General features: G+C 42.4%; 1 protein-coding gene across 1 annotated transcript in view; it reads right to left on the bottom strand.

Annotated features, from left to right (window-relative positions):
* Positions 1–320: 320 nt before the first annotated feature.
* The window catches only part of LOC106591190 (NACHT, LRR and PYD domains-containing protein 12), a 59,912-nt gene continuing 37,739 nt past the window's right edge, over positions 321–22,493 (bottom strand). The window contains exons 10-19 of the mRNA XM_045712348.1: positions 10,958–11,001; positions 10,297–10,334; positions 9,423–9,487; positions 9,076–9,290; positions 8,631–8,887; positions 7,884–8,018; positions 7,620–7,752; positions 7,492–7,521; positions 1,501–1,783; positions 321–1,055 (exon numbers count right to left, since the gene is read on the bottom strand). Coding sequence (XP_045568304.1) covers positions 1,049–1,055; positions 1,501–1,783; positions 7,492–7,521; positions 7,620–7,752; positions 7,884–8,018; positions 8,631–8,887; positions 9,076–9,290; positions 9,423–9,487; positions 10,297–10,334; positions 10,958–11,001 — 1,207 coding nt within the window. The 3' untranslated portion in view covers positions 321–1,048. The remainder of the gene's footprint in view (positions 1,056–1,500; positions 1,784–7,491; positions 7,522–7,619; positions 7,753–7,883; positions 8,019–8,630; positions 8,888–9,075; positions 9,291–9,422; positions 9,488–10,296; positions 10,335–10,957; positions 11,002–22,493) is intronic.

Genomic DNA, 22,493 nt, shown 5'->3' with positions numbered 1-22,493 from the left:
TAAGTTGCTCTGGATAAGAGTGTCTGCTAAATGACTAAAATAAAATGAAAAAAATGACGTGCCTTCTCTGCCCTCTCAGCTATCCCCTATAGTGAGTCCATTTCCTCACTTCCTTCAGACAGAGTGAGTTGTAATCCCATAAAGAATCTAAGGAAGGTCTTTGGTCAAGATGTCAACATGGTGGTGTGTATCTTTGACTAGCCTGACTATCAGCCTCCCCATCTGTATAGGACAAAAGATCATTCCAGTTCATTCCCTTAATTGTGTTTTCAAAATCATGTTGTGGAAATTCTTTCACACAGAGACACTCGAAGTCAATCTGAAATGAATCATTGTTTATTGTCAGTGAGCTGGAGAGGTTCCAACCAATCAGGAGCTCTCCCTGGTCAGACCCAACTCAATGCACCATAGAACACATGTCAATCAGGAACTCTCCCTGGTCAGACCCAACTCAATGCACCATAGTACACATGTCAATCAGGATCTCTCCCGGGTCAGACCCAGCAGTTGTCTTATATACGGCTATACACAGACAAGTTATATTTGCATGATTTAGCATAATTAATGAATCATTACCGTTTTGTTCCATTCATGTGACCGACCAATACTGGTTCATAACATTTGACAGACCAATACTGGTTCATAACATTTAACAGACCAACACCTCACCAGTCTTCTTCTCTCTAAGCTGAGACCTTGAAACTGAGATATCTCGTTCTCAAAACAACGTCTGGGCTTACTGCCAAATTACAGCTACTGATAGTGAGGATTTGTACAGTCAGCCACTTGATGAACACACAAATTAGTTTATAGAACAGCACATGAATAAAACACAGACATTTGTTAAAAGAATAGCACAAACATAAACATTTCCCTTACAATCACTTAAGTGTCTTTGTCCACAGACCAGGAGACAGGCCTCAGCATCTTCAGATTAGGTGAAGAAGTGTCTTTGTCCACAGACTAGGAGACAGGCCTCAGCATCTTCAGATTAGGTGAAGAAGTGTCTTTGTCCACAGACTAGGAGACAGGCCTCAGCATCTTCCGATTAGGTGCTATAAGACAGAGGATGGAGGAGAAGGGAAGAGAGAGGTCAGAAAGTATGCAGAAGAATGAGGAGTGAGATACACCTGAGATAATTATGTGATGATGGTCCTATGATACACCTGAGATAATGATGTGATGATGGTCCTATGATACACCTGAGATAATGATGTGATGATGGTCCTATGATACACCTGAGATAATGATGTGATGATGGTCCTATGATACACCTGAGATAATGATGTGATGATGTTCCTATGATACCCCTGAGATAATGATGTGATGATGGTCCTATGATAGAACTATAATAAGATACATTTATTACAGGCAGCAACACAAAAACATGCTTCCATTCTGAAAAATACTTTCTCTTTGATCTGGGTAGCTATGTTTTTATTTGACCTATATTTAATCATTCCACATATTCAAGGGAGGGAGAAAAGAAAACGGTCTTACCTAGATTCACTCAAGTACTTAACAAGATGGTGTTCATGTTCAATGAGAGCTTTGAGACAAGCTCCCGTCACTTCTGGTCCTTTAGGGAGGACTGCATTCAGTAGTTCTCTCATTCGGTCCTGTTCAGTTGTTTCAGCTTTTATTCTGGAGTACTCTTCATCACCAATCATGCTCTTTGACGACAGATCATCTGCTATTGGCATTGGGTTTTTGACTCCCTGAATGAGTATAGCCCTGTGTTTCTTCAGAAACTCCTCAGCAGGAATCCCAGGGAGTGTTAATGCTGAAGCGGGTGAATTAAATGAATATGTCTTTAGGGTGAACAGCAGCTGTTTCTACATCTAACAGTCTCTCCAGTTATCATTCCCCTGATAGTCATTTCTTGAATAGAGCTGACTCCAGGGTTGTGGTCAATTCCGATTCAAGTCAGTCAATTTAAAATAAAACACTGAAACGTTTTTTTCTTTTCTTCCTATAAGTCATTGAAAGTAGATGCCCTTTTCCAGTTATTGAATTGGAATTTCAGTTTACTTCCTGAAATGACTGATTTATTTGGAATTGACACCTACCCTGGCTGACACGATTGTCTATTCTACATAACATACAGAGCCTTGCAAAAGTGTTCATACCCCTTGGATTTCTCTATTGTGTTACATAGTGGGATTAAAATGGATTTAGTTGTAATGTTTTGTCATCAATCTACTGAAAATAGTCTGTAATGTCAAAGTGGACATGTTCCCCATACATACAATATCTGGAAGTATTACATTTCAAGCACAGATTCAACTATATACAAAGACCAGGGATGTTTTTGAAAGCCTCGTGAAGAAGGGCAGTGATTGGTAGATGGGTAACAATAACAAAATCAGACATTTAATAATTATGCTGTGGATTACATATTAAACATTTACATTACATTACATTTAAGTCATTTAGCAGACGCTCTTATCCAGAGCGACTTACAAAATGGTGCATTCACCTTATGATATCCAGTGGAACAACCACTTTACAATAGTGCATCTAAATATTTTAAGGGGGGGTTAGAAGGATTACATTATCCTATCCTAGGTATTCCTTAAAGAGGTGGGGTTTCAGGTGTCTCCGGAAGGTGGTGATTGACTCCGCTGTCCTGGCGTCGTGAGGGAGCTTGTTCCACCATTGGGGTGCCAGAGCAGCGAACAGTTTTGACTGGGCTGAGCGGGAACTGTGCTTCCTCAGAGGTAGGGGGCCAGCAGGCCAGTGGTGGATGAACGCAGTGCCCTTGTTTGGGTGTAGGGCCTGATCAGAGCCTGAAGGTATGGAGGTGCCGTTCCCTTCACAGCTCCGTAGGCAATCACCATGGTCTTGTAGCGGATGCGAGCTTCAACTGGAAGCCAGTGGAGAGAGCGGAGGAGCGGGGTGACGTGAGAGAACTTGGGAAGGTTGAACACCAGACGGGCTGCGGCGTTCTGGATGAGTTGTAGGGGTTTAATGGCACAGGCAGGGAGCCCAGCCAACAGCGAGTTGCAGTAATCCAGACGGGAGATGACAAGTGCCTGGATTAGGACCTGCGCCGCTTCCTGTGTGAGGCAGGGTCGTACTCTGCGAATGTTGTAGAGCATGAACCTACAGGATCGGGTCACCGCCTTGATGTTAGTGGAGAACGACAGGGTGTTGTCCAGGATCACGCCAAGGTTCTTAGCACTCTGGGAGGAGGACACAAGGGAGTTGTCAACCGTGATGGCGAGATCATGGAACGGGCAGTCCTTCCCCGGGAGGAAGAGCAGCTCCGTCTTGCCGAGGTTCAGCTTGAGCTGGTGATCCGTCATCCACACTGATATGTCTGACAGACATGCAGAGATGCGATTCGCCGCCTGGTTATCAGAAGGGGGAAAGGAGAAGATTAATTGTGTGTCGTCTGCATAGCAATGATAGGAGAGACCATGTGAGGATATGACAGAGCCAAGTGACTTGGTGTATAGCGAGAATAGGAGAGGGCCTAGAACAGAGCCCTGGGGGACACCAGTGGTGAGAGCGCATGGTGCGGAGACAGATTCTCGCCACGCCACCTGGTAGGAGCGACCTGTCAGGTAGGACGCAATCCAAGCGTGGGCCGCGCCGGAGATGCCCAACTCGGAGAGGGTGGAGAGGAGGATCTGATGGTTCACAGTATCAAAGGCAGCAGATAGGTCTAGAAGTATGAGAGCAGAGGAGAGAGAGTTAGCTTTAGCAGTGCGGAGAGCCTCCGTGACACAGAGAAGAGCAGTCTCAGTTGAATGCCCAGTCTTGAAACCTGACTGATTAGGATCAAGAAGGTCATTCTGAGAGAGATAGCAGGAGAGCTGGCCAAGGACGGCACGTTCAAGAGTTTTGGAGAGAAAAGAAAGAAGGGATACTGGTCTGTAGTTGTTGACATCGGAGGGATCGAGTGTAGGTTTTTTTCAGAAGGGGTGCAACTCTCGCTCTCTTGAAGACGGAAGGGACGTAGCCAGCGGTCAAGGATGAGTTGATGAGCGAGGTGAGGAAGGGGAGAAGGTCTCCGGAAATGGTCTGGAGAAGAGAGGAGGGGATAGGGTCAAGTGGGCAGGTTGTTGGGCGGCCGGCCGTCACAAGACGCGAGATTTCATCTGGAGAGAGAGGGGAGAAAGAGGTCAAAGCACAGGGTAGGGCAGTGTGAGCAGGACCAGCGGTGTCGTTTGACTTAGCAAACGAGGATCGGATATCGTCAACCTTCTTTTCAAAATGGTTGACGAAGTCATCCGCAGAGAGGGAGGAGGGGGGAGGGGGGAGGAGGATTCAGGAGGGAGGAGAAGGTAGCAAAGAGCTTCCTAGGGTTAGAGGCAGATGCTTGGAATTTAGAGTGGTAGAAAGTGGCTTTAGCAGCAGAGACAGAAGAGGAGAATGTAGAGAGGAGTGAGTGAAAGGATGCCAGGTCCGCAGGGGAGGCGAGTTTTCCTCCATTTCCGCTCGGCTGCCCGGAGCCCTGTTCTGTGAGCTCGTAGTGAGTCGTCGAGCCACGGAGCAGGAGGGGAGGACCGAGCCGGCCTGGAGGATAGGGGACAGAGAAAATCAAAGGATGCAGAAAGGGAGGAGAGGAGGGTTGAGGAGGCAGAATCAGGAGATAGGTTGGAGAAGGTTTGAGCAGAGGGAAGAGATGATAGGATGGAAGAGGAGAGAGTAGCGGGAGAGAGAGAGCGAAGGTTGGGACGGCGCAATACCATCCGAGTAGGGGCAGAGTGAGAAGTGTTGGATAAGAGCAAGAGGGAAAAGGATACAAGGTAGTGGTCGGAGATTTGGAGGGGAGTTGCAATGAGATTAGTGGAAGAACAGCATCTAGTAAAGATGAGGTCAAGCGTATTGCCTGCCTTGTGAGTAGGGGGGGAAGGTGAGAGGGTGAGGTCAAAAGAGGAGAGGAGTGGAAAGAAGGAGGCAGAGAGTCACCCAGAACTGTGAGAGGTGAGCCATCCTCAGGAAAGGAACTTATCAAGGCCACCAATAAACCACCCAGACACATCAAAGATAGTCGTCCTTCTGAACTGAGTTGCAGGACAGGAAGGAAACTGCTCAGGGACGTCACCATCAGGACACTGGTGAATTTAAAACAGTTCCAGAGTTAAATGTCTGTGATGGGAGAAAACTGAGGATGGATCAACAACATTGTAGTGACTCCATAATAACGACTTAAATGACAGAGTGAAAAGAAGAATACAAATATACAGAATAAAAATATTCCAAAACATGCATCTTATATGCAACAAGGTACTAAAGTAATACTGTAAAAAACATCTACAAAGGAAGACACTTTTTGGCCTAAATGCAAAGCCTCATGTTTGGGGCAAATCCAACACATCACTGAGTAACTGCCTCCTTATTTTCAAGCATGGTGGTGGCTGCATCATAGTATGGGTATGTTTGTCATCAGCAAATACTGGGTAGTTTTTCAGGATAAAAATAAATGGAATGGAGCTAAGAATAGGCAAAATCCTAGAGGAAAACCTGCTTCAGTCTGCTTTCCACCAGACACTGGGAGAGGAATTCACCTTTCAACAGAACAATAACCTACATAACAAGGCCAAATCTACACTTGAGCTGCTTACCAAGAAGACATTGAATGTTCCTGAGTGGCCACGTTACAGTTCTGACTTAAATCTGCTTGTAAATCTATGGAAAGATTTAAATGGCTGTCTAGCCATGATCTCCAACATCTTGACAGAGCTTGAAGAATTATGAAAATAATAATGGGCTAATATTGTACAATCCAGGTGTGGAAAGCTCTTAGAGACTTACCCAAGAAGACTTCCAGCTGTAATCGCTGCCAAAGGTGTTTCTAAGTATTGACTCGGGGGCTGAATACTTATGGAACGACTATTTTAGGTATTTCATTTCTATCAATCTAAATATATATATTCTTTGACATTTGAGTATTTTGTGTAGATTGTCGTCAAGAAATGACAATGAAATCCCTTTTAATCCCACTGTTAAACAAAATGTGACGCAGATAAGGCTCTGTATTTATGTCTGAATGTTTTATATCATTTCACCCCACTGAACATGACTCATGAAGACCTTCATCACCCCACTGAACATGACTCATGAAGACCTTCATCACCCCACTGAACATGACTCATGAAGACATTCATCACCCCACTGAACATGACTCATGAAGACCTTCATCACCCCACTGAACATGACTCATGAAGACCTTCATCACCCCACTGAACATGACTCATGAAGACCTTCATCACCCCACTAAACATGACTCATGAAGACCTTCATCACCCCACTGAACACGACTCATGAAGACCTTCATCACCCCACTAAACATGACTCATGAAGACCTTCATCACCCCACTGAACATGACTAATGAAGACCTTCATCACCCCACTGAACACGACTCATGAAGACCTTCATCACCCCACTGAACATGACTCATGAAGACCTTCATCACCCCACTAAACATGACTCATGAAGACCTTCATCACCCCACTGAACATGACTCATGAAGACCTTCATCACCCCACTGAACATGACTCATGAAGACCTTCATCACCCCACTGAACACGACTCATGAAGACCTTCATCACCCCACTGAACATGACTCATGAAGACCTTCATCACCCCACTGAACACGACTCATGAAGACCTTCATCACCCCACTGAACATGACTCATGCAAGACCTTCATCACCCCACTGAACATGACTCATGAAGACCTTCATCACCCCACTGAACATGACTCATGAAGACCTTCATCACCCCACTGAACATGACTCATGAAGACCTTCATCACCCCACTGAACATGACTCATGAAGACCTTCATCACCCCACTGAACATGACTCATGAAGACCTTCATCACCCCACTGAACATGACTCATGAAGACCTTCATCACCCCACTGAACATGACTCATGAAGACCTTCATCACCCCACTGAACATGACTCATGAAGACCTTCATCACCCCACTGAACATGACTCATGAAGACCTTCATCACCCCACTGAACATGACTAATGAAGACCTTCATCACCCCACTGAACACGACTCATGAAGACCTTCATCACCCCACTGAACATGACTCATGAAGACCTTCATCACCCCACTAAACATGACTCATGAAGACCTTCATCACCCCACTGAACATGACTCATGAAGACCTTCATCACCCCACTGAACATGACTCATGAAGACCTTCATCACCCCACTGAACATGACTCATGAAGACCTTCATCACCCCACTGAACATGACTCATGAAGACCTTCATCACCCCACTGAACATGACTCATGAAGACCTTCATCACCCCACTGAACATGACTCATGAAGACCTTCATCACCCCACTGAACATGACTCATGAAGACCTTCATCACCCCACTGAACATGACTCATGAAGACCTTCATCACCCCACTGAACATGACTCATGAAGACCTTCATCAGTGTCCTTCATCACAACTTGAAGAGATGTTAGCTCTGTAACCCGTTTTATAAACCTCATCCACAAAAACAAACTTACTTGTTGGATGAGAGTCTTTGCTGTATAGATCTGAAAGACAAACAATAGAAAATATCAAACATTTGAGTAGCATCTGTTAGAAAAGGACATTGATGATTGACATACTGTTCATGTACAGTATTTCTTACCTTTTGATACCACTGATTTCCATACTGTCCTCTCATCTTCCCCGATTAATTCCATCTCAATGTCAACCCCTGTGTTTCCCATAATCATCTGACAACAGCTTGGTGTGGTGTCTGCAGGTAACAGCTGAATCTTCTGTAGGAGGCCATATGGTGCAACGATTGAGACAACAGACAGAGAAAGAAAGAAATAGTGAAGTAGAATGATATTCCAGTTATTCATATACAATATGACAGATTCATGTCCTCAGCCTGCTAAAACTGCACCTCTGGATTGATGGAAGTGGAATGGGGATTCTTGAATGCAAACAAACTGTTCAGCTTTAAGGGCCCGTTTGGACTTGACAGGACGAATTCTGAAAATCCTTTGGACACCTGATTTTTCTCCTGTTCCCGAACAGCCTACAAAATGAGCAATGTAGTAGTCAGTCAGAACAATGTAGTCTCGTAATTCACACAACATGCAATCCATTTTTGTCAACAACAAAAAATGTGTAGACTATTGTTCTACTATCCCTATTTTACCAGGATATTATTTTAAAGGTGTACAAGTTGACTGAGAAGAGATTTCCTTTTTACAGCAATGACCTGGGGAAGAGTTACAGGGAAGAGGAGAGGGGATTAATGAGCCAATTGGAAGCTGGGGATGATTAGGTAGCCATGATAGTATGAGGGCCAGATTGGGAGTTGAGCCAGGACACCGGGTTAACACCCCTACTCTTATGATAAGTGCCATGGGATCTTTAGTGACCATGGAGAGGACACCCGTATAACGTCCCATCTGAAAGACAGCACCCTACACAGGGCAATGTCCCCATCACTGCCCAGGGGCATTGGGTTCTCCTTCGACCAGAGGGAGGAGTGCTGTCTACTGGCTCTTCAAATGAATGAGACAGGAATAGATTTCTCACAGAGCTGCATGTTGTCTTTGTAATCTAGAGATTTTCAACAAACTATCAGCTTTCCTTCAGTAAGTTTCAACATACTGTTGTCACTTCAATGATAGTGCCTCACCTCTTTCTGACTGGAGTTTCTGAGGAGCAGGTACAGCCTTGAAATGACTGTTGACCTTTTTACTGCCATATAGAGGACCACGTCACAGTGGACATCTACGTTCAAAGACAGTAATCTCAGTATAACAGAGATAGGTGAGAACTTGGGATGGAGAATCTTAGCATGGAATCTGGTGACCTCATGCACTTCCTCTAAAGACACTCCATGTTCCTCTACATGAAGAATCTTCATCTCATTCCTCAGGGAAGGGTTGGTCCCTGAACAACACAATAAAAAGGAGACAGAAAGACAAATATTGTATTATTCATCCAACTAAAACACAAAGAATATGCAGTACCAGATCACAGTAAACTCAAACTCCCAGAATAGTTAATTCACTAATTCAGGAAGTGAAACTCAGTTACATGGAAATGTCTTTCTGAATACTATTTCTATATGGTTTTACCTAAACAGACAAAGTGTGGCAGATGAACTTCCTCCAGTTCACCTAACTCCATAGTGATGTCCAGCAATGGACCACCTTGTGTGTACTGCATGACTTTCAGAAGTTGACTGTAGGGTTCCCAGTTCCTGAAGTGATACTTCAGAATGACATCTCTCTCACACAGCCAGCGGAGCCCAGACACTGTGCACTCATAACTCCCTTTGGGTGTCCTGTGCCTGAGGGCAACAACAAGATATGGTAGAGAGGGTCAATGGTCAAATGGAGAGGTTGGATTAGAAGACTACTCCCAAAGGTAATGGGGAAATACACTAGCAAGTGGAATGAAATGTTAAAAGTAGTTATTTTACCTGAACATTTTCACTCCCTGGACAGTGGAAGTCAAGGGTTCAATCTGAAGCCAGTGTGTGGAGTCCTGAACAAGGACAAGCATGTCAGTAATACATATGGGGCCTGTTTCCTGGACACAGATTGAGTCTAGTGCTGGACTAAAAAGCATGCTCAATGGAAGTTTCAATAGAAAGTTCTTTAAGGTCCAGGACTAGACTTAATCTGTGTCTGGGAAACTGGCCAATTAACCAAAGTAACTAATCTAATGTATTTATTCAATGTTACATGGAATGCTGGTGATTTATCAAATAAACTGTCTAATGACAAAATATGACAACAGCTAAAATCCTGCATGACTACAAGCAGAACACAGGACTGTCTATATCCCAGTATGAATGGTTGGTCAGTACACACCTGGCTTTGAGACTGTGTTTATATTACTAAAGCAGAACACAGGACTGTCTATATCCCAGTATGAATGGTTGGTCAGTACACACCTGGCTTTGAGACTGTGTTTATATTACTAAAGCAGAACACAGGACTGTCTATATCCCAGTATGAATGGTTGGTCAGTACACACCTGGCTTTGAGACTGTGTTTATATTACTAAAGCAGAACACAGGACTGTCTATATCCCAGTATGAATGGTTGGTCAGTACACACCTGGCTTTGAGACTGTGTTTATATTACTAAAGCAGAACACAGGATTGTCTATATCCCAGTATGAATGGTTGGTCAGTACACACCTGGCTTTGAGACTGTGTTTATATTACTAAAGCAGAACACAGGACTGTCTATATCCCAGTATGAATGGTTGGTCACTACACACCTGGCTTTGAGACTGTGCCTGACTCCTGCAGGTATGTAAAAGTAAGAATTGACATTATGACTTACCTCAACATGGTCACAAGTCTTACAGCTCTGAGGAATCCCTGAAGTCAAAAGTAGTTATTTAAAATGGACAATCTCATGGAATATTGAATGAATAATTATTAAATAGACTTGTAATAAAAATGAATATAAGTGATCAACAGTCTCAGAATGTACACTCATTAGCATACCGTAATCTGACATTAGTGTTATATTAATTAATGTTTGTGGAAGCAGGAAACAACATCGTTCTGGTCCATGTTTTGTAGATGTTGGGGGTCTGATTTCTGGTAGATCCTAGGATGAGAGCTTAAAGGTAGAGTCAGCTAAATGATGATGTACGAGCAGCACCACAGATATTGTGATGAGCAAGATGCCTGACTTCTCTCTCACACAGTCACACACAGTATCTGCCCATGTGCAAGGGTTCTCTTCACTCTCTAACAGAGTGTTAGCCACGGGACCAAAACAGCAGAGAAGTTTAGCCTTGCGCTACAATGCTCTTAGTTGTTGTAGAAATTGACCCACTATGCTGTTTACTTTGTGCATCTACGTCATATCGCTGACTCTACCTTTAAGTTTGTTTTGACCAAATAGTTCATGATTGTGTTCCTTGCCTGGGACTCAACTACAATGAACGCTTAAAACAATTTTGATTTAAAAACAATTATCAGTTAACACTCACATTTCCCAGGTCCAGGCTTGATCCAACTCTCTCCACCATGGTCTCTGGTGTTGGTAAAGCAGAAGGATAGACTGAGATTAAACTAAATACAACTTATAAAGGCTTCATATAGCATACATACAGTCTTCATAAGACATACAACAAGTTTATATGGGGTGAGAGAACAACTCCCTATGTAGGGCACATTGCCTAAATGTGACATAACCCACTATGTCAACTTTCATATAGGCAATACTGACAGGTGACATTGCATATCTTGAGGAAAGCCCTTAGAGGTGTGAAGTCACCAGGTAGTGGTTAGAGAGAGAATGACATTACAGAGAGGCTGTTCTATTTAACAGGTTTTGATGCCCTCTAGTGGTTAGAGAGAGAATGACATTACAGAGAGGCTGTTCAATTTAACAGGTTCTGATGCCCTCTAGTGGTTAGAGAGAGAATGACATAACAGAGAGGCTGTTCTATTTAACAGGTTCTGATGCCCTCTAGTGGTAAGAGAGAGAATGACATTACAGAGAGGCTGTTCTATTTAACAGGTTCTGATGCCCTCTAGTGGTTAGAGAGAGAATGACATTACAGAGAGGCTGTTCTATTTAACAGGTTCTGATGCCCTCTAGTGATTAGAGAGAGAATGACATTACAGAGAGGCTGTTCTATTTAACAGGTTCTGATGCCCTCTAGTGGTTAGAGAGAGAATGACATTACAGAGAGGCTGTTCTATTTAACAGGTTCTGATGCCCTCTAGTGGTAAGAAGGAGAATGACATTACAGAGAGGCTGTTCTATTTAACAGGTTCTGATGCCCTCTAGTGGTTAGAGAGAGAATGACATTACTGAGAGGCTGTTCTATTTAACAGACTGAAATTAAATAGAGGACAGGAATCTACTAACACATTAAAACACACCACTACTACTAATCTAACTGTCTGTAGGTCCAACAGAACACATTAAAACACACCACTACTACTAATCTAACTGTCTGTAGGTCCAACAGAACACATTAAAACACACCACTACCACTAATCTAACTGTCTGTAGGTCCAACAGAACACATTAAAACACACCACTACTACTAATCTAACTGTCTATAGGTCCAACAGAACACATTAAAACACACCACTACTACTAATCTAACTGTCTGTAGGTCCAACAGAACACATTAAAACACACCACTACTACTAATCTAACTGTCTGTAGGTCCAACAGAACACATTAAAACACACCACTACTACTAATCTAACTGTCTGTAGGTCCAACAGAACACATTAAAACACACCACTACTACTAATCTAACTGTCTGTAGGTCCAACAGAACACATTAAAACACACCACTGCTACTAATCTAACTGTCTGTAGGTCCAACAGAACACATTAAAACACACCACTACTAATGTAATTATAGAAATGATGAAACAAATGATAAAACATTGCTATGACTCACCTCTGAATGTGTTGGTCATCTATCTGACACAGGGTCACTGAGGAGGAGTAGTAAACCCCAAACCCAGGATAGAGGGGTTCAGTGAATGTGGTGTGTTCTGTGTGAAGGTGTGTCAGTGTACCAGAGGAGGACACACTATAGAAGGACAAAGTACCAGCTGGCCAGTCCAGATACACACCAACTCTGTTAGAAACAGGACCAGAGATGATTCTGCTGACTCCAACATGGAAAAATGAGTAGAGGCCATCAGAGCAGACTAAACACCAGGACTTCCTATTGGCTCCAATCCAACTGTCATCCTCCCTTCCCTTTCTCTTCATTCCCTTGTACACCACACCAATGTCAGCCCAGTAACCATCCCTCTCCACCTCCCAGTAATAACGAGATCCAGATAAGCCTTCTCTGCAGAGAACTTGGGGATGACAGTCAAATCTGTCTGGATGGTCTTCATAATGCTGCTCCTCTTTCACCCGTGTCACCTTCCTGTTCCGCTCAGACAGTATCAGGTTTGGGTTTGCTGTATTTGGGTCCGGGGTGAGATAACAGGCATCTGTAGACAAAAGGAGAGTTTAATCAAACCACATCTTCATATAAAATGTTGTTTTGTAGTTACAGAAAAAGTATTGATTAGTTACTATGTTACTATAGTTCGGAATATTCAGTTAATTAGGATTGAAGAGACTTACATTTCCTCAGCCCTGATTTCAGCCTGCAATCGCCACCAGGATCCACACTGTAGGAGAAACAGGTTATTGACTGACAAAGACCTAATAAAGCAGTCAACATTTAAACCATATTGTTGTGTTCTGGTGCACTATCCAAATTCATTACTAGAGACATACAGGTATTCTATCCTACCTACTGCATACAGAACAGAGTACAATTCATTACTAGAGACATACAGGTATTCTATCCTACCTACTGCATACAGAACAGAGTAAAATTCATTACTAGAGACATACAGGTATTCTATCCTACCTACTGCATACAGAACGGAGTACAATTCATTACTAGAGACATACAGGTATTCTATCCTACCTACTGCATACAGAACGGAGTACAATTCATTACTAGAGACATACAGGTATTCTATCCTACCTACTGCATACAGAACAGAGTACAATTCATTACTAGAGACATACAGGTATTCTATCCTACCTACTGCATACAGAACGGAGAACAATTCCAACAGGATATCAGAGATGCAGAAGAAGAGTATTCATGTGGTGATGATGTATGCTGTGTTGGAGTGCTCAGTCTGCTGAGTAAACTTCCCCTTAATTCTACCATCATGTCCTCATGTTACTGAACCTACTACACTACATATGACACAACCACTGCTCACACTATTAGGACATCTATTCTGACTTACTTCAGCTTCATCAGTTTATATGTGGGATCCACCAGAGCAGCTGAAAGCAGTCCCCCTGCAGAGTCTCCTGGGTGATTGTAGCTCAGGTCCAGCTCTTTCAGGTGGGAGGGGTTTGACCTCAGAGCTGAAGACAGAGCAGCACAGCCCTCCTCTGTGACCAGACAGCCAGACAGCCTACAGAGAGACACACAACAGCTGTCTAGGTTGGTGTACTGGTGTCACTCATCTTGTAGGACACCCATACATTTGTCCATGACACAAACATTGTGATGAAACATCAGATTTTCACAGTACTTGTTTTACTAAGCTCAGTACAGACCTGACTGAAACAGCTGTACTTACCCCAGTGTGTGTAGTTTACAGTCTGGATCCTCCAGTCCAGCAGACAGCAGTGTAACTCAGCTCAGTACCGACCTGACTGAAACAGCTGTACTTACCCCAGTGTGTGTAGTTTACAGTCTGGATCCTCCAGTCCAGCAGACAGCAGTGTAACTCAGCTCAGTACCGACCTGACTGAAACAGCTGTACTTACCCCAGTGTGTGTATTTTACAGTCTGGATCCTCCAGTCCAGCAGACAGCAGTGTAACTCCTGAGTCCTGCAGGTCATTGTCTCTCAGCTCCAGTTGTTTCAGTTGTGAGTTGGGTGAACTCAGGACTGAGGCCAGATCTGAACAGCAACCCTCTGTCAGACCACACTGACCTAGACTAGAGGGCAGAAGAGCACATGATTAACACATGTTTAAAACATCCACATAATAGCTCATACTGAAGATATTTTACTCACACTAGTGTCTGTATGTTGCAGAGTGGACTGGTTAGTCCAACACAGAGCAGCTCCACTCCTCTGTCTTCCAGGTCATTGTAGCTGAGGTCCAGTTCTCTCAGGGGGGAGTTTGGTGTCTGCAGAGCTGAGGTCAGAGTCTCACAGGATTCATATGTGAGGTTACATTCTGCTAGTCTGGAGAGAGGAGATACAGTATGTTGATACACTGTTAAATATGCAAAACATTAAGAATAATGAGATGCATTAAGACAATAACAGAAGGACACATTATTAACCAATGTTAACTTTTTACAACCATTTTCATATTTTCATATATTTGTAGTATATGTTTTTACAAGATGAGTGACGAGAAGAGAATCATCCAGCTCATTGGGTCTCTCTCTACACCCCCCATATACAATGTCATGAAATATGCAGACAGACGGATTAAAAGTGTGTTTACATTGTAATACTTCTGACAGACAACTTATAACTCCACCCATAACTTTTGGAATTATAGCATTCCCAGAAAGCATGAATTATTGACTCATTGTTAGTTTCACACTTAAGACATGACTCTGTTGTTCTGCTGTACAATTTGTTAATTTTGTCTCGTGTAATAAACTCTATACATTAGTTTATACTGGATTAATCATATATTTTTTCTAATTTTAATTTTGTTAGTTATGTTCCAACATTCCCTCCATCTTGTGACCAATATCAGTTATTTTTAAGTCTTGGTCCCAATAGTTTATATTTTTTATTAAAAACACAAACTAACTCACTCACTCAATATATTTAACCTTAGTTTGATATATTTATCACATTTGATGAATGTTTCTGCATATTTACCAAGATTTTTAAATAATGTTAACATAATAACTACAAATATATAAACACTATAAAGACAGTGGATACTGAAGATATTTAACTCACACTAGTGACACTATGTTGCAGAGTGGACTGGTTAATCCAACACAGAGCAGCTCCACTCCTCTGTCTTCCAGGTCATTGTAGCTGAGGTCCAGTTCTCTCAGGGGGGAGTTTGGTGTCTGCAGAGCTGAGGCCAAAGTCTCACAGGATTCATATGTGATTTTACAGCCAGCTAGTCTGGAGAGAGGAGATATGTCGATACACTGTTAAATATGCAAAGCTTTAAGAATAATGAGATGCATTAAGACAATAACAGAAGGACATGACTAGACTGTTAAAAACATACTAACTCACTCAAGATATTTAACCTTAGTTTCATATATTTATCACATTTCATGTATGTTTCTGCATATTTACCAAGATGTTCAAATAATGTTAAAAACATAATAACACATAATTACTACAAATATATAAACACTATAAAGACAGTGGATACTGAAGATATTTAACTCACACTAGTGTCTGTATGTTGCAGAGTGGACTGGTTAGTCCAACAGAGAGCAGCTTCACTCCTCTGTCTCCCAGGTCATTGTTGCTGAGGTCCAGTTCTCTCAGGGGGGAGTTTGGTGTCTGCAGAGCTGAGGCCAGAGTCTCACAGGATTTATATGTCAGTTTACAGCCATCCAGTCTAGAGAGAGTAGATAATCTGTTAGATATACAAATCCTTCATTATAATGATACTGTAAACATCAACTCAATAACATAACTTACAGTGCTCTTTTGCAGGTTTTCACTACCGGCAGCAACCTCTGATAACCTTCCTCTGATGTGTTGTATGGCTTCAGGTCAAACTCCTCCAGCACCTCCTCTGACATCAGTAACAGGTAGGCCAGGGCTGAACATTGGTCAGGTTCTAGTCTTGTTTCGGAAAGAGTTCCTGATCGCAGGGAGGTCTGCATGTCTTCAACTAGAGAGTTGGCACCAAGTTCATTCAGACAGTGGAACAAGTTGATGATCCTTTCTGGTGAGGATTCGTCCTTGGTCTTGTCTGAAAGGTACCTGACTGTTCTCTCAACTGTTTCCTCATTGCTCTGTGTTGTACTTCCTGTCTGTGTCAGAAGGCCTCGTAACAGATTCTGATTGGACTCCAGTGAGAGACCCAGAAGGAAGCGGAGGAACAGGTCCAGGTGTCCATTCTGACTCGTCAAGGCCTGCTCCACCGCGCTCTCGTGTAAGTCAGACAACTGGATTGACTCCTCTTCATCATTGTAGTCATCATCATCTCTTTCATCCTCTTGTCTCGTCCTGCTTCATCCGCTTATCATCAATCTCCTCCTCCTCCTCCTCCTCCTCCTCCTCATCATCCCATCATCATCCTCTTGTCTGCTCCTTTCATCAACTCCTCCTCCTCCTCCTCCTCCTCCATCATCATCATCATCATCACTAGTGACTGCTTTGGGGGAAAACATTTTCCTTCTTGTCCAGACATGATTCTATAGCATGCACTGCTGCTAGAAACTCCTGAATGCTCAGATGCACAAAGCTGTAGACCTTCTCTTGGTACAGCCCAGATTCTTCTTTAAAGATCTCTGTACACAATGCTGAGTACTCTGATGCCTCTGTGACGTCAAGGCCACACTCTCTCAGGTCCTCCTCATAGAAGATCAGGTTGCCCTTCTGCAGCTGTTGGAAAGCCAGCTTTGCCAGTTTCAGGATCATCTCTTTGTCTGACTGAGACAGTTCCTTTGGGTTTGTCTCTGTGGCTATGTTGTACTTCTTGTTCTTCACAATAATCTGGATGAGCACGAAGTGTGAGTACATCTGGGTCAGAGTTTTGGGGACTTCATCCTTCTCTGCCTCTTTCAGTATCATCTCAAGGACAGTGGCTGATATCCAACAGAAGACTGGCATGTGGCACATGATGTGGAGGCTCCTTGATGTCTTCATGTGTTTGATGATTTCATTGGCCAGATTCTGATCTGTGATTTTCTTCCTGAAGTACTCGTCCTTCTGTGGATCATTGAACCCTCGTACCTCTGTCACCTGGTCAACACACTCAGGAGGGATCTGATTGGCTGCTGCAGGCCTTGAGGTTATCCAGACGAGAGCAGAGGGAAGCAGATTCCCCTCGATGAGGTTTGTCAGCAGCACGTCCACTGAGGTTGGCTTCATGACATCACAGCACTTCTCATTGTTTTTGAAGTCTAGAGGAAGTCGACACTCATCCAGACCATCAAAAATGAAAACAGTTGTATTTTCACCATCTTCAATGCTGTCAATCTCTTTCAGCTCTGGGAAGTAGTGGGAAAGAAGTTGCATCAGACTGTATTGGTCCTTTTTCAGGTTCAGATCACGGAAAGGAAGAGGCAACATGAAATGAACGTCCTGGTTTGCTTTTCCCTCTGCCCAGTCAAGGATGACCTTCTGCACAGAGACTGTTTTTCCAATGCCAGCGATTCCTTTTGTCAGCACAGTTCTGATAGGTTTGTCTTGTCCAGGTAAAGGCTTGAAGATGTCGTTGCATTTGATTGGTGTCTCTTGTCTGGTTTGTTTCTTGGATGCCATCTCTATCTGTCTAACCTCATGTTTATTATTGAGCCCTCCACTTCCACCCTCTGTGATGTAGAGCTCTGTGTAGATGTCCTTTAACAGACTTTGGTTTCCATGGTGTCCAATTCCTTCAGATATGTGTTGATACTTGTGTTTCAGTTTAGCCTTAATGTCTTGTTGGACTGTCTGCAGAGTTTGACCTGTAGGAAAACATTGAGAGTTGGGACTCATAAGTTTGTGTGTGTTTTATAAGGGCCTTTGTACCGTTATTTGTAATATTGTATGAAACACAGTCTTACTTCTTCTGTCCAGAAGGTTGTGTGTGATCTTTAATACATCCTCACTGTCCAAACTCTCCACTTCCTTATTGTCATCTGGTAATGGTTCCTGGCTGAAAGCAGGTGGCTGATCACTCTTCATTGATAGCAGGCTGGTTGTAGGGGACTCTGCTCTGGGCTTCTGGACACTGAACAAAACAGGGAGAGATCACCTCATCAATACCTCATCAATACCTCATCTACTTCCTTTTAACAACTGTATAATGGAACTTCTAGAAGTCCTGATGTTTCTTTATAAAGATACAGTCTGCAATTGGTAAATCAATTTCTGGCCTTTTAAGTGAATGATATAGACCTACATTTTATGTAATTTGGGAACACTTTTCATTAGTTTGATATTTTTAAGAGAACTGTATATTTTACATGTCATCTCTTACCTCTTAGAACTGGTGTCTTGAGTCATTTTGGAGGCAGTGGTCCCCTCCTCTCTCTCCCCAGAGAGACTCGTTTTAGAGGCAGTGGTCTCCTCTTCTCTCTCCCCAGAGAGACTCATTTTGGAGGCAGTGGTCTCCTCTTCTCTCTCCCCAGAGAGACTCATTTTAGAGGCAGTGGTCTCCTCCTCTCTCTCCCCAGAGAGACTCATTTTAGAGGCAGTGGTCTCCTCTCTCTCCCCAGAGAGACTCATTTTAGATGTAAGTCACAGCTCACTCAGCTACAATAAGAAATAACAGAACAGTCAATATTTCTGAACATTGTTGAAGAACCATTAACAACACATTTACTGTCTGAGGTCAAAGAGTTTAATCAGACTTCATATTGTATTCAAACATACACAGTCCAATATGTTATTCATTTGATTTGACTTGGATCCCCATTAGCTGACATTTGTCAACATCTGTTGTCCCCATCTCAACCACTAGATGAAGCTGTAGGCCTACAGCTCTACTCCATCTAACCACAACCGTAGAAACATAAACAAACCATCTATGGAGACAAATCATCAGTATCATAACACCGGAATGCAACATCCATCCACTTATATCAGTACATCTGTAACAGCCTAAACATTACAAACCTTCTATTAGATCAAATAAGCCTCACGTAACTCCACACTCTCATAGAACTTGTTCTCAACTGGCCTACCTGGTTAAATAAAGGTGAAATAAAATAAAAGACAGATTTTGGGCAGAGTAAATCCTCTCACTTCGCCTCTTCCTCTCTGTCTCTATCTTCTCAATATAATAGACAATCTTTGCTTGCATGCAGGAACATTGGTACATTGTGGGAGGCAACCTGTCTGTCTAGGGAGACTAGTGATGAACAAGTTAGGCCTATTTGAAACGTCACCATCTCCTGGCAGCATTTACCAGACAACGTATAGAAGGAAAAAATAACAGAACATAGTTTTTATTTTTGTTTTGGAATCAATTACTATAGTTTTAGTTTTTCAAATGAGTTTCTTAATCATTTTAGTTTCAGATTTGGTAACCTAATTACTAGTTTTAATCATTTAATAATTTATAAATAAAAATGTATATCAGTAACCCCTTTCTCCTGCACATGTTGCCATGGGGACATGTTGCCATGGGGGCGTAGTGAAAATGATATAGCAATTTTCTAACTAATTTCCTGCAATTCAAAGAAAACATTTTCAGTTATACAGATAATTCTACTCATGTTGCCACAGAGTGGAGGCAAATGTTAGCAGTTTTTAATGTGACAACTGATGATCAATGGGCCCCACCCTGGTTGGTAATTCAACCATGCTGACTACAAGTTTAGCAGCTAGACTAATTTACCAATGTAAAAACATGTAGCTAACATGGGCTAATAGACTGACTGCTGATACACAACCACATTTACACACTGAACCATGTGTTTTCTATTATTCTAACGGTCAACAGTAAGTTGAGACCCAGACTGAGTTCCAAAACAATGTTTTATTACTGGTCCCGGGCCGCCAGTTGTCCATCCCTGGTTTAGTGAATAGACCCATGCACTGCTTGAGTTCACTTGAGGTGCGATCAGTTTATCTCGCCCGGCGCACCGGGTTTGTATTCTGAGAAAAGGCGTGCTGATGATTCAACCCGTGGTTCACAATGCGCATAGATGAGCCGGTGACGTTATATCGAGCGCACCTGCAGTTCACGAAACGGACAACCGCCTTCCTGATCTGTCACCAGAAAGCTTTAAACTTAACATGTGATTTAGCCTCGCATTTAAATAGTTTATATGCACATTGTTGAACGTCACATTTACTTGACGAGACGGACTATTTTATTTAATGACAGCTATACATAATTCTGATGCACGTCTTCTTTCAGGAAGTGAAAGTGAGTCAGTTTCCACAGATAATCACCTTAATGTGCTGTCAATCACATAACAATAATACCCTATCTCATAGCCCTGTAGCCTATAACAATAATACCATACCTCATAGCCCTGTAGCCTATAACAATAATACCATAACTCATAGCCCTGTAGCCTATAACAATAATACCATAACTCATAGCCCTGTAGCCTATAACAATAATACCATACCTCATAGCCCTGTAGCCTATAACAATAATACCATACCTCATAGCCCTGTAGCCTATAACAATAATACCATACCTCATAGCCCTGTAGCCTATATCAATAATACCATACCTCATAGCCCTGTAGCCTATAACAATAATACCATACCTCATAGCCCTGTAGCCTATAACAATAATACCATACCTCATAGCCCTGTAGCCTATAACAATAATACCATACCTCATAGCCCTGTAGCCTATAACAATAATACCATACCTCATAGCCCTGTAGCCTATAACAATAATACCATACCTCATAGCCCTGTAGCCTATAACAATAATACCATACCTCATAGCCCTGTAGCCTATAACAATAATACCATACCTCATAGCCCTGTAGCCTATAACAATAATACCATACCTCATAGCCCTGTAGCCTATAACAATAATACCATACCTCATAGCCCTGTAGCCTATAACAATAATACCATACCTCATAGCCCTGTAGCCTATATCACATCACATCTTATTGATTAGGCTGATCACTATGAATCAACAACAATGTAAATAAACCTAAAATAATAATTATTGAAAGTTTAAATCAATATTGTATTAACTTGGCGGATGTCTTAAACCCTAAATCATCTCTCTCTTTATGATAACCTAACTTCTCAAAAATCCTTTTCTACATGACATTGTAAAAGAACGCTACAAACCTCTGACACATGTTTCTCCGACGATAACGTCCGTTACTTCCTCTACTTCCTTATACTAGTATTTCCTGTTTCAACTAGTGATGGTCGTTCGGTAACGAAAGGTTGTTTTTGAACGGATCGTTTTGGTGAACGTCGGTAACCGAATTGCATCGGTGAACGAGCCGTTCATTTATCTCCCTGGTTTACATACAGCTACGAGGTGCTTTTTGAGCTCAAAACAACGATTACCTGCAGATAAGTGACACAATAATTCTCTAAAGAGGGTGAATCCTGACTGCAGAAACAATAAATAGTGGGGAGAGCGCGTCATTCTGGTCAAGGCTTTGTAGTGCGTAAAAAACAACAGGTGATCTAATCATTTAATAATAGTTATCCACAAAAAGAAAAACAACTTACTTTTTTGGCAAAAACTTTTGTATTTTCCTAATGTTATGAATTTTAGTGACGATGCCAATTCTTGTTCCTGAATGTATTTCGTTATTTGGTCCTCAGAACTTGAACTCGAGATTTACCATTTGGAGAACGCAGCGTTTCCCGCAACCATATGATTGGTCGGGTAAGATTACGCGTCATCACACTCCCTCATCTGATTGGTCGGGTAGGCGGACCTTCTGACTTTGTGGCTGTGGTAACTAGTGAGCTAAGCAGATCACCACCTTTCTGAGTTTCTCAACCTAATGTCGCATTCACATCAAACAGGGAACTCGGAAAAAACCAAATCCGACTGAGAAAAATCGATTTGAACTGCCCTCTTTCTCGAGCGTTGACATCGTATTTTTCCGAGTTCCCTGTTGTTGTGAACGCGGCATAAACGTTTCACATTATTCCTTCATTTAGTTTCAATACCCATTGCTGCACGTCACTTTTACTTGGCCGAATTGACGAGAAGGATTTTTTTTTAAAGAAACTAGTTGACGTGATACACGTTTTTCTCAGGGAAGTGAAAGAGCGCAAAGACAATAATCACGATCATGTGGAGTCAATCGCCCATACGCTACCTCATAACCCTGTAGACTATAATATAACCCCC

Source organism: Salmo salar, unplaced genomic scaffold, assembly GCF_905237065.1.
Source record: "Salmo salar unplaced genomic scaffold, Ssal_v3.1, whole genome shotgun sequence".
Taxonomy (NCBI): Eukaryota; Metazoa; Chordata; class Actinopteri; order Salmoniformes; family Salmonidae; genus Salmo; species Salmo salar.
Note: the sequence above shows the minus strand (reverse complement) of the source record. Positions and strands in the feature narration are given on the sequence as shown.